The sequence below is a fragment of the Drosophila montana genome, unplaced genomic scaffold, assembly GCF_035044405.1.
Source record: "Drosophila montana isolate Dmon_TW-CO22-7 unplaced genomic scaffold, ASM3504440v1 contig_2106_1, whole genome shotgun sequence".
Taxonomy (NCBI): domain Eukaryota; kingdom Metazoa; phylum Arthropoda; class Insecta; order Diptera; family Drosophilidae; genus Drosophila; species Drosophila montana.
In genome coordinates this window covers 815,254-830,709 of record NW_026997017.1, presented here as the reverse complement: position 1 = coordinate 830,709, position 15,456 = coordinate 815,254, and the positions used below count along the sequence as shown (strand labels likewise).

Here is a 15,456-nt window from a genome sequence, read left to right as displayed (position 1 = left end):
ATTTAAATCGATTTCAAATATTTTGTTTAACTATTTTCTGTAGTTAACGTTAAGAAGTAAAATAAAAATGGATTTCTTAAGTAAATTTCTCAATTAAAAAAAGTATGTTTTTTTTCTTCAATATGATAATGTAAAAATAATGCAAAGATGTACTTATAAGCCTGGCTGATAAATGTCTCGAATGACTTCAACCAATATTAAAAGGAAAATGTATAAAAGGATAAGTCGTGCATACTCATTCCAAGAGATGTGGTTTCATTTTCTTTGCGAGCCAACCAACTCATCCTTATTGACTAGTTCTCCTTTATAAAGAAAACAATCTATTTACTTTAGTTAACACAACATCTTGAGGATATAGCCTGCTATTAATCGATACATGTTTAATCGAAATGGAGATTACATAGATATATTAGATATAGATATTCGTCATAATAAAATTGAGCTAGTTAATTAGGCTCTGTATACTTATTGTTTAAGCAATTATTAAGTGAGTTCTTCATTCTAAATAGCTCCTTAAATTAAATCTAAAGTCATCTAATTTTGAGCTTGGTGGCGCCATCTATGTGTGCTGGCTAAACAATTGCGTTCAAGCTTAAAAGCTTGCAGGACTTTAAGCTTACTAGCCGTAAGCTTTAACAGAAAAACTTACCAAAGCTCCAAGTTTAAACGGTAATAGCTTTTGAGCATGTAACTGCACACAATTGAATGAAAGCTCGCAAAAGCTTCAAGCACTGCTAATGTTTGCTTCAAAAGCGCAAAGCTTGAAAACGTAAAGCTTTAGTTCTCCAATGACCAACTTTTAGGATATTACAAGTTGAATTGACAGCCAAATCGGGAAACTTTGACTTTTGTTTCCCTGAAAGCGCGTTAAGAAGGGGTTTCGGGTAATTCCACCCGCAAGTGTGGAAAAATCGCGAAAGACGTTTGTATGAAACTTTAATGCTTACCATCCAATTGGCCTCAAACTCATTTTAAAAGATTCAATTCATTTGAGGGGTGTTTCACACTTCTGGAAAGATGCATTTCTCCTTGGTGGAATTGGTGGTCAACAATTTGGAGTGTGACGTTTCGCGCTCAAATTCATTTCCACGGATCTATATAAAAAATCAGTTGAGAGGTGTTTTTTACATTTTTCACAAAATTAAAGCTTCCTCGGTGGAAATGCGATTTTCCGATATGCTTCAAACTTATTTTCAAAGCTCTATATAAGAACTGAATGAATACGTTTTTCAGGGAATTGGGAAATTCCACCAGCAACAGTGGTAAATTGATGGAAAACGGTTGTATGAAAGTTGTTTGTTTACCGTCCAATCGGCTTAAAACTCATTTTCAAAGATTTTTGAGAGAATTTATATTAAACATGGCACGGGCAAGGAATGGCATCATTATTCTTGGTCGAATACACACACATACATATATACATACATACATGCATACATACATACATACATACATACATACATACATACAAACATGCATACATACATACATACAAACATACATACATACATTCATACAGACATACATACATACATACATACATTCATACATTCATACATACATACATACATACATACATACATACATACATACATACATACATACATACATACATACATACATACATACATACATACATACATATGTACATATGTACATATGTACATATGTACATATGTACATATGTACATACATACATACCTACATACCTACATACCTACATACCTACATACCTACATACCTACATACCTACATACCCACATACCTACATACCTACATACCTACATACCTACATACCTACATACCTACATACCTACATACCTACATACCTACATACCTACAACTCCTGCTCCGCCCCCTTGGTGCTCCTCCCCTTGGTGCTCCTCCCCCTGGTCCTCCTCCGGCTCCTCAGCTTCCACGTTGAAGCCGCCTGCGCCTAATTCATAGGTGAAGCCTGCAGACCTTACTTACATTTTTGAAAATCGAGGAGGAGGGCAGCTTTAATAAATACGTTTTCTTATTTAAATTTGCCGCGCAACAAGGCAAATTGGTCTGCTATTGGTAAAGAAGACAATTTACATGCATACATACAAATATAAATACGCACATACATACATACATACATGCATACATTTATACGCACACACATACACACGCACATTTCAATTCAATCAATTTGGCAAGCAAAGCTGGCAACATTATTTCGTATGTATACTGACTATATATTGACTAAAGATTGGCATTTAAAAAAACTCAAATTCCAAAATTTGACATATTTCCGATATTTTCTCGATTCTGCATCCAAAATTTTTTACACTTAAATGGAAATATCTCAGGTAAATAAAGACATAGTTTTTTTTTTGTTTTTCTTATTGGACTCATATGGATTATTATCCCGACTCAAACAACAACATTTTGTGGAGTTTTGGATTGTTTGTTTTTTTTTGTTTTTTTTTTTTGTTCAGTTTTGTTTTTTTGATTTTTTTTTTGTTCAGTTTTGTTTTTTTTGTTTTTTTGTACAATTATCTAGTTCGTTCATCATTAATTGTAATATCAATAAATTATTGTAGAATTGTGTATAAAACTTTTTACAAGGATAGTCTAACATTGGAGTACAATATAAACAGAGTAATATCAATGGAATACACGGCTATTTATATACATATAGCAATATGTATTTATATAGATATATATATATATATATATATATAAATATATTTAATGTATGAGCGATGAAGCACAACATGGCGTATAATGAATTTCATAAATTCGTTCAGGAATCATAATACCTCGATTAATTCTTGTTGCATTACCACGCCTACAGCCTAGCCTAAACACACACACAAAGAAACAATAAACAAAAACAAATAAATAAAATAGTATTTAAAATCTAGCAATTATAGTATATATACTATTTAGTTAAACTAAGCAGCAAACGAGACGAAACGAAGCGCATGGCAGGGAACTTTTGGGCAGGGTTCGTTATAAATATATTATTATTGCGTTCTTTCTGCAACTCCTGTTCTTCTTCTTCTTCTTCTACTTCTCCTTCTTCTTCTTGTTCGTATTCGTGTATTCTGTTTCTTCTTCAATTTCTTTCGGCGATTTGAATCGTTAGCTAAAATGTGCTTCTAAACTGTTTTCGATTGAGATCTATGGTCCTATCAAAAGTCCTTTGCCGTGTGGACTCGAACTGGAAGGCATTTTTTGAGGGTCTGCTGGAGCTTGGATGTGAGCTGCACGGTGCCGGGTGCCGAATGCGGGGTGCCAGGTGCGGGGTGCGGGATGCCGAACTGTTGTCCTCAGGTGGTTATTTGCTTTGTTTTGCTTTGCTTTGCTTTGTTTTGCTTTGCTTTGCTTTGCTTTGCTTTGCTTTGCTTTGCTTTGCTTTGCTTTGCTTTGCTTTGCTTTGCTTTGCTTTGCTTTGCTTTGCTTTGCTTTGCTTTGCTTTGCTTTGCTTTGCTTTGCGTTGCTTTGCTTTGGTTTGCTTTGCTTTGGTTTGCTTTGCTTTGGTTTGCTTTGCTTTGGGTTGCTTTGCTTTGCTTTGCTCGTTGCACATGTCATCGTCGATTGTAACAGGCGTTACAGGTTAGCCTAGATCTGTAAACCTTAAACCGTATAGCTTATAAGTATATTCACTTTGGCGCTCGATTTCTAATCGTGTCTGCCGAGCAAACCGTAGACGAGCCGCCTGCGCGCCAACAGCTCGGCCCGCATTGCATCCGTATACGGATCGAAGGAAAGCAGACGTTTCTTGCGCCGGAAGATGCCCTCCTTGCGCATGAGGGCGCAGCGCATCAGCTGCTCGTTGACCGGATATTCGAGAAACTCGAGTATGTTGCGCAATTCACGCTCCGTATTGTGCACCAGATCATCGTAGAACACAACCTTAATACTGCCCGTAAAATTGCGCGCCCAGCTGAGATTCATGAGCTCCCAGCCCTTGAGCTTATTGCTGACAAACTGTTGCCAATCTGTTAAGGAGAGAAAATTTCCATCAGCAAACAAATTAAGCAATTCTATGCATACATATATACACAAGAGCAAGCAGCTGTGCTTCTTCTCTCTCTCTCTCTCTCTCTCTCTCTCTCTCTCTCTCTCTCTCTCTCTCTCTCTCTCTCTCTCTCTCTTTCTCTACGCATTCCTTAATAACTCGCGCTTAAAGTCGAGTTGGAGTTATGTGTGAAAAACGATATCTCCAAATCGATATTTATCGATGTAATGAGAAAAATCGAAAATATCGCGAGAAGAAGAAGGGAGAATATATATGTATACTGGTATGGTATAGAGGTATACAAAAACTGAAGAATTTCGGATCTCCGTATTTTAAACGAGAGTCTACAAACCGAATTTGGTGTCTCTAGCGCTTAAAGTCGAGTTGGAGTTATGTGTGAAAAACGATATCTCCAAATCGATATTTATCGATCTAATGAGAAAAATCGAACATATCGCGAGAAGATGAAGGGAGAATATATGTATATGTATATTGGTATGGACGGACAGAAGGATGTGGCTAAGCGTTGACTCTCTCCGACCCGGAGATGACGTCGCCCGCCTCCTATTACACACACACGCACACGCACACACACACATACACACAAGATTGTTATTCGCCATCCTTTTCTTGCTCGTGCTCAACTCACATTTGCCCTTTGTGCGCTTGTAGCGATCGGGTGAGGCGAAGCCAATGTGACCGCCGCTCTGGCGATTGAACTCGGCAATGATCGCCTTCTCGGGATCGCGCACCAGGAGTATTGCCTTGGAGAAGGGCGCCCACGCCTTGGCGCCCCATTCGTGCGTCTTCACCAATAATACTGAGCTGTTGCACACATTTTCCGCCGGAAAGCCCGTCTTCAGCAGGCCGTAATCCTTGTATATGCTGCCCGTCAATATGCCCGTCGCCTGCTGCAGCAGATAACGCAGCCACGTATTGCCGCTGCCCGGAAAGCTGGCCAGCGCGGTCAGCATGGGCGACGGCGCCATACCCTGCAGCTGCAGACTGGCACTCGCATCGCTGGGCAAAGCAGCTGCAAATATTTGAGTTATTAGAAGTATGTCAAATTCTTTTACATATAAGTAGTTTTTATGGTTTCTATAGGTTGTCTATATCGACTCGGCTGAAGATACGATCTAGAATATATATATATATACTTTATAGGTCCGAGGACGTCTAATTCTTAGTTTAATTTGAATAGCCTGTAACTTATTTTGAGCGACAAATATACGCATAGAGAGTTTCCGTCTGGCAACATTATTCTCGGTTAAAATTCATGCAAACATCGTACCCTCAAATATCCTATATAGAAAAATGTCCTATATCAAAATTTCCCAACCCCATAACTCGGCCAAAACTCAACAGATTTTCACGAGGCTTGGCTTTTTGTTCATGGTTTGGCCGCTAGATCAATTTGGCATCTATTCTTGGTCAAAATTCACGTCAATATCGTACTCTCAAATATCCTATATAGACATAGGTAAAAATTTCCCAACCACATAACTCGGTCAAATCTCATCCAATTTTCACAAAGTGTGGCTCTTCGTTATTGCTATGACCTCTAGATCAATTTGGCATCTAAATCTGACAACATTATTCTTGGTCAAAATTCATGGACAAATGGTACCCACAAATATCCTACATAGGTCAAAAGTTTCACATCCATAGCTCGGGCAAATTTCATTCGATTCCCCCGAGATTTTGCTCTTCGTTAATGTTTTGGCTTCTCGTTTTTCCGACATTTAAAACGTAGATGGCTCTTAATATATCTAAGCCAAAGGAAACACTATAAAACTTGCTCAAAGGAGTTTTGCATTTTCTTCAAAAATATTCGGAAATTGTAGTTCGGTTGTAGGCAATACTTACTGTAGTAGTCGCCGGCCTTGTAGTCTGTGTAGTTTGGAAGCTCGCGATTCAGATATTTGAGGTCGCGACACCAGCGAATGGTCATTTTGCGACTGGGCATGGGAAACCGGGGACTATGAAAGCTGGAAAACTGTCAAATGAAAAAACCCATTTAGAAATCGAAATATTTACTCCACAAATGACAATATGTCGTAGTAGCAATATGTCGTAGTAGTACCTCGGCGAATCGCTCGATGCGCGTGCGTTTTGGATGCGAGCCGGGTATATTGTTCATGGATAGAAATAGGACGCCGCCTATATAGATGATGATTGTTGCCGAGACACCGAAAAAGCGCCAGCCTTGCAGTGCCATTACGCCGCCTTTGCATTACTGAAACGAACATAAGTCTATATGAGTATGTAGATATACTATAGAGGGATAGGGGGGGGGGGGGGGGTTATATATGGATATAGATATACATTTATCTAGGCCGTCGACCGTCGGGTCGCTTACTTCTAATGGATTGGCGCGCATTTGATGAGACCAATTAAACCGCTTAATTTCCCGTAATGCTGCCAGCTGAAAACAAAAACCTCGCCAAACTGAACTCAAACTGAACCGAAAGCCGTGAGGCTCAAATTTTATTTTGCCCTTCTGTCTTGTTTTCTTCTTTTTTGTTTTTTTTTTTGTTGATTTTGCTATGGAGACGCTACGAAAAAAAATGCGCAAGGACTCAACGACGCCATAGCCTCAATCCTCAATCCACAATAGCCAAGCCTCGAGTCTCGAGCCTCGAGCCTAGTCGCTACCCAATGCCATATAATGCGCGATGGTAGCCCCGACAACGACAACGACAGCAGCCCGCCTGCCCCACCGCAAAAGGGGGCCGCACTTCAGCCGCAGCTAAAAAGAACAATTATTTCGGCAGCGGCTGATTGACTAGCAGCTACCCTGTACGCTGTTATCAAGTCATGCTCCGTGTTTCCCTTGGCAACAGCCATACACACTTTAGTTATATCCCACCTATATCAATTTATATATATGTCAGAGCCCAGTTGTTCAATCTGCTCAGAGTTATGTGCTGTCTGTTGCTCATTAAAACCAGCTTGTGGCTACAGGGTATATATTTGAAAGAAAAAAAGGCTAAACTGTAGCGCAAGCAAATCGCCTTTTCATGCCTCGATATGAACTATAAAATTCCTTGAGCTGCTCGACACGCGCATGAAATCCACAAAACCACATACTACACAACCGCCCCCCCCCCCCCTCCCCCCCTCCTTATGCCTGTACACAGATGAGCGTGTGTGTGTCGGCAGAAAGACAAGCAGCAAAATGCGAAAATTTATGCAACAGCTGGGCATTAAGTATTTTACGAGGGCCAATCAAAAACTAACTAAACGCGCGCACATAGTTTACAAGCTGGCCACGTACCAATACAAGCGCACACGGCACGCGCATGTATTGGTGAGCTTTCGCTGGCTACGCTGCGCGCTGCAGCGTCGAGCAGCTGTCTGCTGCGTGCGTGTGGCGTGTGTGTGTGAAAGCTTTGGTCGCCGAAAGCGCTGTTGTGCTCTATTACTATGTGGTACTTTTGACAAATGACTGATTAAAGATCAAGTTAAATTGAACATAAACAGAAATTGGAACTAAATTTGAATGCAAGCCTTGGAACAACCCAACAGTGGATGACAAAAAAACCTTAAATGTCTGCTAAAAAGGGGCCACAAATAAAACACGCACAAAACAAAAGAGCAAAAGCAAAGCCCAAAATGGGGAATACCAGAGAATAATTTGATTGTTTGGCGGCCGCATAAATCAGATTGGCCACGCACATTAGCGGCCCCTCGTTTATCGCATGCTAAACAAAGCCCAAACTACCCCTCCCCACCCCTCCCTCCCTCACTCACCCGAGGGGCCTGTCAAAATACCCGCAGACAGGTGAACGAATGGAGGAAATCGCTAACGCCCAATTGGAGCAGAGCCAGCTGCAGTTTTGGACACATGCTCACACGCTTGGGCTATGCGGAATTTACATAATTATAAAGGGGTGTCCAGCAGGGGCAGGGGTGTGTTTCTGTGGGGTAAGGAGGGGGGGGGGGTGGGTTGATTCAGTTAAGGTTGTATGTGGCCCCCATAAAAATGAACATTTATAAATGGTGCGCAAATCACATAAACAAACTGAAAATTTTGCAACAAGCCAAAGTAATTAAATAGAAAACAATCTGAATATCTTTCGCAAGCTTTTCGCACACGCACAGATAGGGGCACACACACTCACACACACACACACACGTGTGTGTTTGCATCAAATGTAAACAAATAATATTTGTTGTGCTTTCAAAAATTTCACTTACCGATTCCGATTCCGCGCACTGCTCCACACAGACACACACACACAGACACAGACACAGACAGAGAGAGAGACACACACACGCACACACGCCCGCACACACGTCCAACTACCGTTACATGCCACAGATTCTGAAAACAGAATCCGCAAACAGTGCACACATTTCGCTTCCTCTCGTCTTCTAAATATACAAAACTTGTGCTTAGGCAATAGAAAACAAATTTGCTGTATTTTATATATATATATTTGTTTTTTGTGTTTTTCGTTGTTTGTTTTTCGTTTTGCTTTGCTTTTTCTTTTCGTTCAGCTCTTGTTTTATTTATTTTCGATTGTGGTTTCTCGTTGTATTTCGTTGGTTCCGTTGGCCGCCGCGTTGTGTGCTGCGCTGAAGAACTTCTGCCTTATGCGCCAGCATCGCGAATTGTGGGGATGAATGCGAGCGGCGAGCATAACAAAAGCTCTGCAGCGCGCGCAGCGTTGCCAGATGTCGGCAATTGAAATTGCCCGTAACGGCATATTCAGCGTTGCTTCGGCCAGCTGTGACCAGCAGCTGCTGCTGCTCCTGCTGCTGCGCGTGCGCGAAAGCTTGGCACCTGACAAAGCTTTTGCCGCTGCAGTGCCATGGACGCACTGTAGATGGCGCCAGATACTACTGACCGTTTTCAACTCTAGTCCGACGTGATACATAAAAGTCAAAATTCATTTCTCTTTGCATTCGAAATGATATCCCAAGCAAAGAAGCTGGAGGATTGCGTTCTTTGTCTTATCTGCGCTGCATAGCTGCTGAGGAAAGTAACATCATTCGATGCTGGCGGGATTTAAGAACTTTTTGACAGATTATATCTCGGAAACTTTGCAACTGTTGCTGTGCTTTTGCACTGAGCGACGGCCAAGGTAAGTTAGGGTGAGTTTAAGAGGGCACAAAGGAAATACTCTATATATAGATATATATATATGTATATATATTTGTATCTATATATTTGTTCAGTTGGAACACCTTGAAGCTGCCTTTCGTTATTTGCTGGAGTTTTCTCAGAGTGCACTCCACAAATATATTTTCTATATATCAGAAAATTGCACTTGTTTCAAATTCAGTTAATATTTTCTATGCATTTATATATTGAAGTAATTATATTATTAAGCAATTAAGTTTTTTTTGAAATCCACATATCTAGCAACAAATTGTTTTGAGTGTAGTCTCTGCTGATAACGGCACCAAATTGCAAAAGAGCTTGGCTCCAAAAATGTTGAAAATTCGCTCGTGTTTTCTTTCAATTTATTGAATATATATTCTGTTGTTGTTATTAATATTTTTTATTATTATTATTATTATGTTTCTTTTTCATATTTCACCTTAGTTGCATTTGTTTTTTTTGTTCATTATTATTTTGCTTTATTTTAATTTATATAGTTTTATATATGTTATGATCTCTCGTGTTTCTGTTCTGTATTCTTGGCTTTTCCTTTAGCAACATCATACCTTATGGTGAGTAAAATTGATATGATGTAGATTTTTGGCACACTAAATGTTAACTCGCAATTCATAGGCAAGTTTCTTATTTGTTTTTGCTTTTCAAGTTTGTTTCTTTCGTTTCTTTATTTGCGCTTCTTTAACATTTGCTAATTTCATTTCTTTTATTATGTACTTCATATAGTTCTTCAGCTATATAATAATATGCATTCATTTTTTCTTAGTATCTGTCAACATTTGCGAAATTAGCAATAAGGAGTGTGTGAGAGAGAGAAAGAGAGAGAGAGAGAGGCAAAAAAAAATGGGGAATTTTAAGACTAGACTCTTGTGGGTACTCTAACGGGCTACCTTAAGCTAGTGTACAAAAATATCGATAACTTAAAAGCGATTAATTTTAAAACAACAACAACGACATCAACTTTTAGTACTTAATATACAGGATGGTCTGAGGTTGGTGGGGGGGGGGGGGGGGGGAGGGGGGGGGGTTGGGCAGAGGGGTCTAAAATTAATTAAAGTATTCACATTCATAGGTAATTGACTCACAGAGTTTCATACAAGATGTGCATGTGTGCGTGCGTGTGTGTGTGTGTGTGTGTGTGTGTGTGTGTTGCGTTTTTTCCTTCGCATCTACGAGAATTTGGACTAGTGATGAGCGCGTGACACGCCAAGTTCGTGCCAATAATTAATAATATGAGTTCAAATTTGTTAGATAAATTCAGATATTTTCTCAACTGATCTCAGCAGTTTGTTTTTTTTTTTTTGCAGAGTAAAGAGAGTGCATACTTTTTGCACTTTTATAATAAATAATAATACTAATTAAATTTCATTTGAAGAAAAAAGTGTTTGATTTGTTCTTTAAAAGTGTAAGTAATTAATAAGTCAATAAAGTTGTGGCACTTTTTTTTTTAGCTCTAATCGCGTGTGTCATGTGCATCTTCCGTTTCCGGTATCGGCGGAAGTCGCCAATCCGATACACGCTCATCTCTAGTTGCGATCAGAGTGCGATAACTGTTGTTTCATGTGCTTGTGTATGTGTGTGCGTGTGTGTGTGCGTGTTTGTTTTGCTCTGATGCAAATCATATGATGAAGTTTACACAGTTAATATTTATCATAGTTGCATTTAGTATATATATACTATATATATATGTATGTATATATATCGTTAGATCCATTAGATTTAGTTGCATTACATTTGCTAGTTTCGTGTTAAATACTTTGTCACGTTCTTATATAAAAGGAAAAACAGAACTCTAAACTGTTGTGGTCCCTGGCGTATGTAAGTAATTCGAAAAAAAAGGAGAAGATGTATTTGGTTTTTGGTTTCGTCTCAACAATGAAAGAACTCGAGAGAACAGATAGAAAACAATGGAATAAACATGTATTTGCTTATTTAACGTATATGTATATATGTATATTATATAATCACTTAACAATCTAGATGATTAAGAGAGTTTCGATTAACTTGTGCTTGTGTTTTTTTGTTGGTACTCTTATTAAATTTAGTTGGACTGCTTAGCTGGCTGTGACCCATTTATTGAACCCATTGAAATTGTTCCTTGAATTGATGCGTTATCGTCATCGTCATCGACGTGGACATCGATATCGATATATCGATAACATGGTGCTTTTTGTACAATGCAATATATGGCGTACAACTCAACCGCCGACAAGTAGTTAGTTAGTTGTTGTATTTAATACATATTGTTAAGTAGTAGCATATAGAACATATATTGTATGTACGTGTATACACATACATATATATATATATATATATGACATATAGTGTCTGAATAGTGTTACGTTTCGTTCTGACTCGACTCGTGCGCTAACTACTTACGTTACAAAACAATACGATAGTTACGATAGTTTTTGTTTCTTGTATCGATAGTGAGTTCTGATCTGAACGTTTGCTGGCTAGGCGCTACGAAACTCTATAGTGGGCGTGGCTAGGCCTCTGTTAATGGCCACATTTGACTACATAACAACAGTTCGGCTGGGGGCGGTGCGAGCGGTGCGAGCGGTCGAGCGTGCATTTGCCCAACTATCGATAAAACTTTAGTCGCAATATCGATGCAACTATCGATAAGTGAAATCGATGTCGAGCTTGGCTCAGCGACCTGGCAGGAATTGCCTAAACCATAACGACTCAAAACCAAAATCGATATTCACAATAGTGTTATCGATAGTTTTGCAGCTTTGGCACATAGTTAAGGGCGGTGTTGGGACGGTCTATAACAGTGTTCAATTTGTGTGTGTTGCTTAGCTTAACGTAGCAACAAGTTTTTTTTTTCCTTATTTTTTTGTTGTTGTTCTGATAAAATCTTTAGATTAAAAACAGTTTCTTTTTTAACACAATTATTCGTTCTCTCTTGAATTGAGGCTTTTAAGTTAAGTTTCTTTTTCGTTTAAATTGTTACAATAAAATAGCGATTAGCTTATAGATGAAACATTAGATGGGAGTTACCTTTTCTTCGTTTGTTTTTGTGTTGGGAGATAAGCTTTATCGTATCGTTTGTGCATTTGCTAGAGACTAAACTAAGAGACTTTTTTGAAAAGTCCGCCCTAAAGTATTACTTGGCATTAGAAGTATAAAAAAGCTGCGGCGAGCCTCGTCAACTAATTGGTTAAATTTTGGTATGGGCTTAGACAAAGTGAAAAACTAGAAAGTCAATGTTGTGCTTTTCCTAGATTAGGCGAGAGATGATTAGATTGATAGCATTAGTTGGTATTGATTATTGCTGTATTGCATTGGAATCTAGACTAAATTGCTATAAAGTAGATAGTAGATAGTAGATAGTAGATAGTAGATAGTAGATAGACTAACGCTTAGACAGTTCTCTAATAACTTCCAACTGAATGTGGTATTAAGTATATATGCTAAAGGCTCTATGTAAGTACTTGTATGTTGTATGCATGGTGTTTATTATAACATTATATGTCTATATGGTATTTATATAATACTATAATATATTAATTGTGTGTGTTTCTCTCGGTTTCTGTCTGCGTATTCATAGTTTGGTATCTATTCGTCTTGTTGTTGTTGTTGTTGCTTGAATTGATTAGTATTTAAAATGTTTCTTAAATAGGTCTCTATATAAGTTATTAAAGCTTTCGGTTTTCATTACACTATTTCATATTATATTTAAGAATATATATATATATATATATATATTTATCTAGTATATATAACATATATGTATGTATATATATATATATATATTTGTGTGTGTTGTGTGTATAACTACGTTCTTAATAGGATAAGAGGTATATACATTCTTAGTTTCTTTTTGTTCTTTTTTTTTTGTTTTTTTTTGTCGAAGCTAAGCATATCCACCGCATGTCCAGGAACCCAGGCAAGTAATATATGGGAACTAGTGACGGGACAGGGACAAAACCTCATACACACACACACACACACACACACACACACTCATACACACATTAGATATCAATACTAATACAAATCATATGTGCGCCAATGGCATGGACGCTATATATATATATAGATAAATATATATATATAGGACGGTATTATGTGGATGCTCGCATCTATCTTTCACTCACACGCACACTCACACTAACACGCACTCACACACTCAATTTTGTATATCAAATGTAAGGCTTAGTACATGGAAGGCGTTGCCAGTGTTGAAAACTGACCATTTGACTATGGCAACAAAAACGATAACGATAACGATAGCGATAGCCATGAGGGCTGTCTGTATATACGATATGTGCATGTTTAGAATATGTGTGGAAAGGGTTGAGAAATCAGAATGAAAATGGAAGCGATAAATCGATATATATATATCGAAGGCGATAAAATGAAAAGAGTTACGAAATGAATTGGGCAGGCAAATTCGGTAACATTGCCGAGAGAGAAGCGAGTTTGGTAATTGACCTAAGAAAATGATATCGATAACGATAACATGAGAACTAATATAGACGTACACATATTTATATATGGAATACGCATGAGGTATGCGGATAATGTTGATTGGTTTAAAAAGTTTGGCTATGGCACGATAATAGTACCGCTAGCGATAACGATAACGATAACGATCACAACTGCTTTGACTTATCAATGAATGCGACAGTGACACCGATAACAAAGCCGATAACAAGGACGATAACATGAGGCGCTAATGCAAATGAAGCAGACGCCACATAGAGCTGCAAAAGAAATATCGGTCATAGTCAAACGATAACGATAAAAATTATAAAATGAGCGATAACGATAACATGAGAATTGAAATATGTGTGCATATGATATAGTATACATGGGATATGCAAGACATGTGCCTAAGATAAATTGGGTTTCTGGACTAAAGCGTGGATCGCTCTTCGACTTATTTTGTGTGCTGTGTTCTTCCTCTTCGCTGCTTGCCTCTAATACTAGGTTTTATGTGTGTTTCTATAGGATTTCCCTAACTTTCATCTTTTTTTTTCTGTTTTTTTCTTTTCTTGTGGTTTTCTTGCTCTGGAGAATTGGTTAAGGGCTAAACATATATATAGAATATATATAGCATACCTCTTTATATGCTGTCTTGTATATCGAAGTGTGTGTGTGTGTGTGTGTGTGTGCGTGTGGGTGTGTGTGTGTGTGTGTGTGTGGGTGTGGTTCCTTTTGTAATACTGCTCGTATTGCTTAGCTTATTGTTTGTGTCTGTCAGGTTTGCTCCTGTTATTGCTGTGGGTGGTTGTTGTTGTTGTTGTTGTTCTGGTTGCGTCCTGCTGGGATTATAGTTCTCAAAGCTTGTCTTTATCACGATCGATGCTCATTGCTTTAAAGATGCCACGCCCAATGCCATAGCGCAGGTTGAACTGATCCAGGCTCGAGGCACGCGGTCGATTACTGCCGCTGCCGCTGCCGCTGCCGTTACCGCTGCCGTTTCCGCTGGCCACGCCCAATGTGGCATCCACATCGGCGGCAGCCGCACCGCCGATGGCCGCCAGACGCTCATCCGCATCGGTTTCGCTGTGCTCGGTTTCGGTGTCGCTGAACTTGCGACGCCTGCGCAGAAATGTGCTGCAGTGGCGCAGCTCGCCCAAATTGTCGGACAGGGAAAGGCCACGCTTGCGCTCCTGCCGCTCCATTTCGGCGGCCAGCATTCGCACCTCCCAGTCGTTGTGGCCGGCGCTGGCGGCGCTGGCGGCGCCGCTGCTGGTGGCCGCCGTGACCAGAGCCGCGCCGCTCAGCTCATCCTCCGCCTCGTCATCGTCATCGTCGTCGATATCGATATCGGCAATGTTCAGCTTGCTCGACGATGAGCTCGAGCTGGAGCTCTCGCCAATATCCAAAATGACGCTGTCCGACAGACGGGTCAAGTTGCCCGTCACATCGGAGACCATCATGCCGGTGCCGCTGCCGCTGACGCTTCCGCTGCCGCTGCTGCTGCTGGCCACGCCCATGCCCATGCCAGAGCTGCTCGCGCCAGCGCCTCCTGCCATACTGCTGCTGCTGGCAGTCCCATGCTCAAGCCAATCGCGATAGCCGGGCAGTACGCCCGCCCGGCTACTGTGCCGCCCATTGCCGTGCGGCGTATAGAAGCTGGGCTGGCTCTGGGCGTGCCGCGTCGTCAATGTGCCCGGCCCGCTGTAGTAGCTGCTCGGACAGTTGAGCGCATTGGCGGAGGCCGCATGATGCCGGCTGGGTCCAGGCGATATGCTGCGCCGACCGCCCTGGATGGGCGGCGACGAGGTGAACACAGTGTCCAGCGAGTCGCCGCGCTGCCAAACGACAGACAGAGAGAGAGAGAGAGAGAGAGAGAGCTCTATTATCACGTACCAGTTAA

General features: G+C 40.1%; 2 protein-coding genes across 2 annotated transcripts in view; both read right to left on the bottom strand.

Annotated features, from left to right (window-relative positions):
• Positions 1-3,520: 3,520 nt before the first annotated feature.
• Positions 3,521-8,603, bottom strand: LOC135427004 (WSCD family member CG9164). The gene is made up of 5 exons (XM_064680405.1): positions 8,195-8,603; positions 6,078-6,230; positions 5,861-5,990; positions 4,644-5,027; positions 3,521-3,974 (listed from the first exon to the last, which is right to left on the bottom strand). The coding sequence occupies exons 2-5, from the start codon at positions 6,210-6,212 to the stop codon at positions 3,655-3,657; spliced, it is 969 nt and encodes a 322-aa protein (XP_064536475.1). The 5' UTR covers positions 6,213-6,230; positions 8,195-8,603; the 3' UTR covers positions 3,521-3,654.
• A 5,339-nt stretch (positions 8,604-13,942) lies between these two features.
• LOC135427012 (pneumococcal serine-rich repeat protein-like) overlaps positions 13,943-15,456 on the bottom strand; it is a 33,280-nt gene continuing 31,766 nt past the window's right edge. Inside the window, exon 18 of the mRNA XM_064680415.1 lies at positions 13,943-15,391. Within this exon, the coding sequence (XP_064536485.1) occupies positions 14,411-15,391 (981 nt within the window). The 3' untranslated portion in view covers positions 13,943-14,410. The remainder of the gene's footprint in view (positions 15,392-15,456) is intronic.

Bases quoted from the DNA above. Each gene is read 5' to 3' on its own strand.
- LOC135427004 (XM_064680405.1), bottom strand. From the start codon at position 6,212: ATGGCACTGCAAGGCTGGCGCTTTTTCGGTGTCTCGGCAACAATCATC. The intron at 5,991-6,077 runs GTACTACTACGA...TTCATTTGACAG, and splicing joins GCATCGAGCGATTCGCCGAG to TTTTCCAGCTTTCATAGTCC. The intron at 5,028-5,860 runs GTAAGTATTGCC...AAATATTTGCAG, and splicing joins CAAGGCCGGCGACTACTACA to CTGCTTTGCCCAGCGATGCG.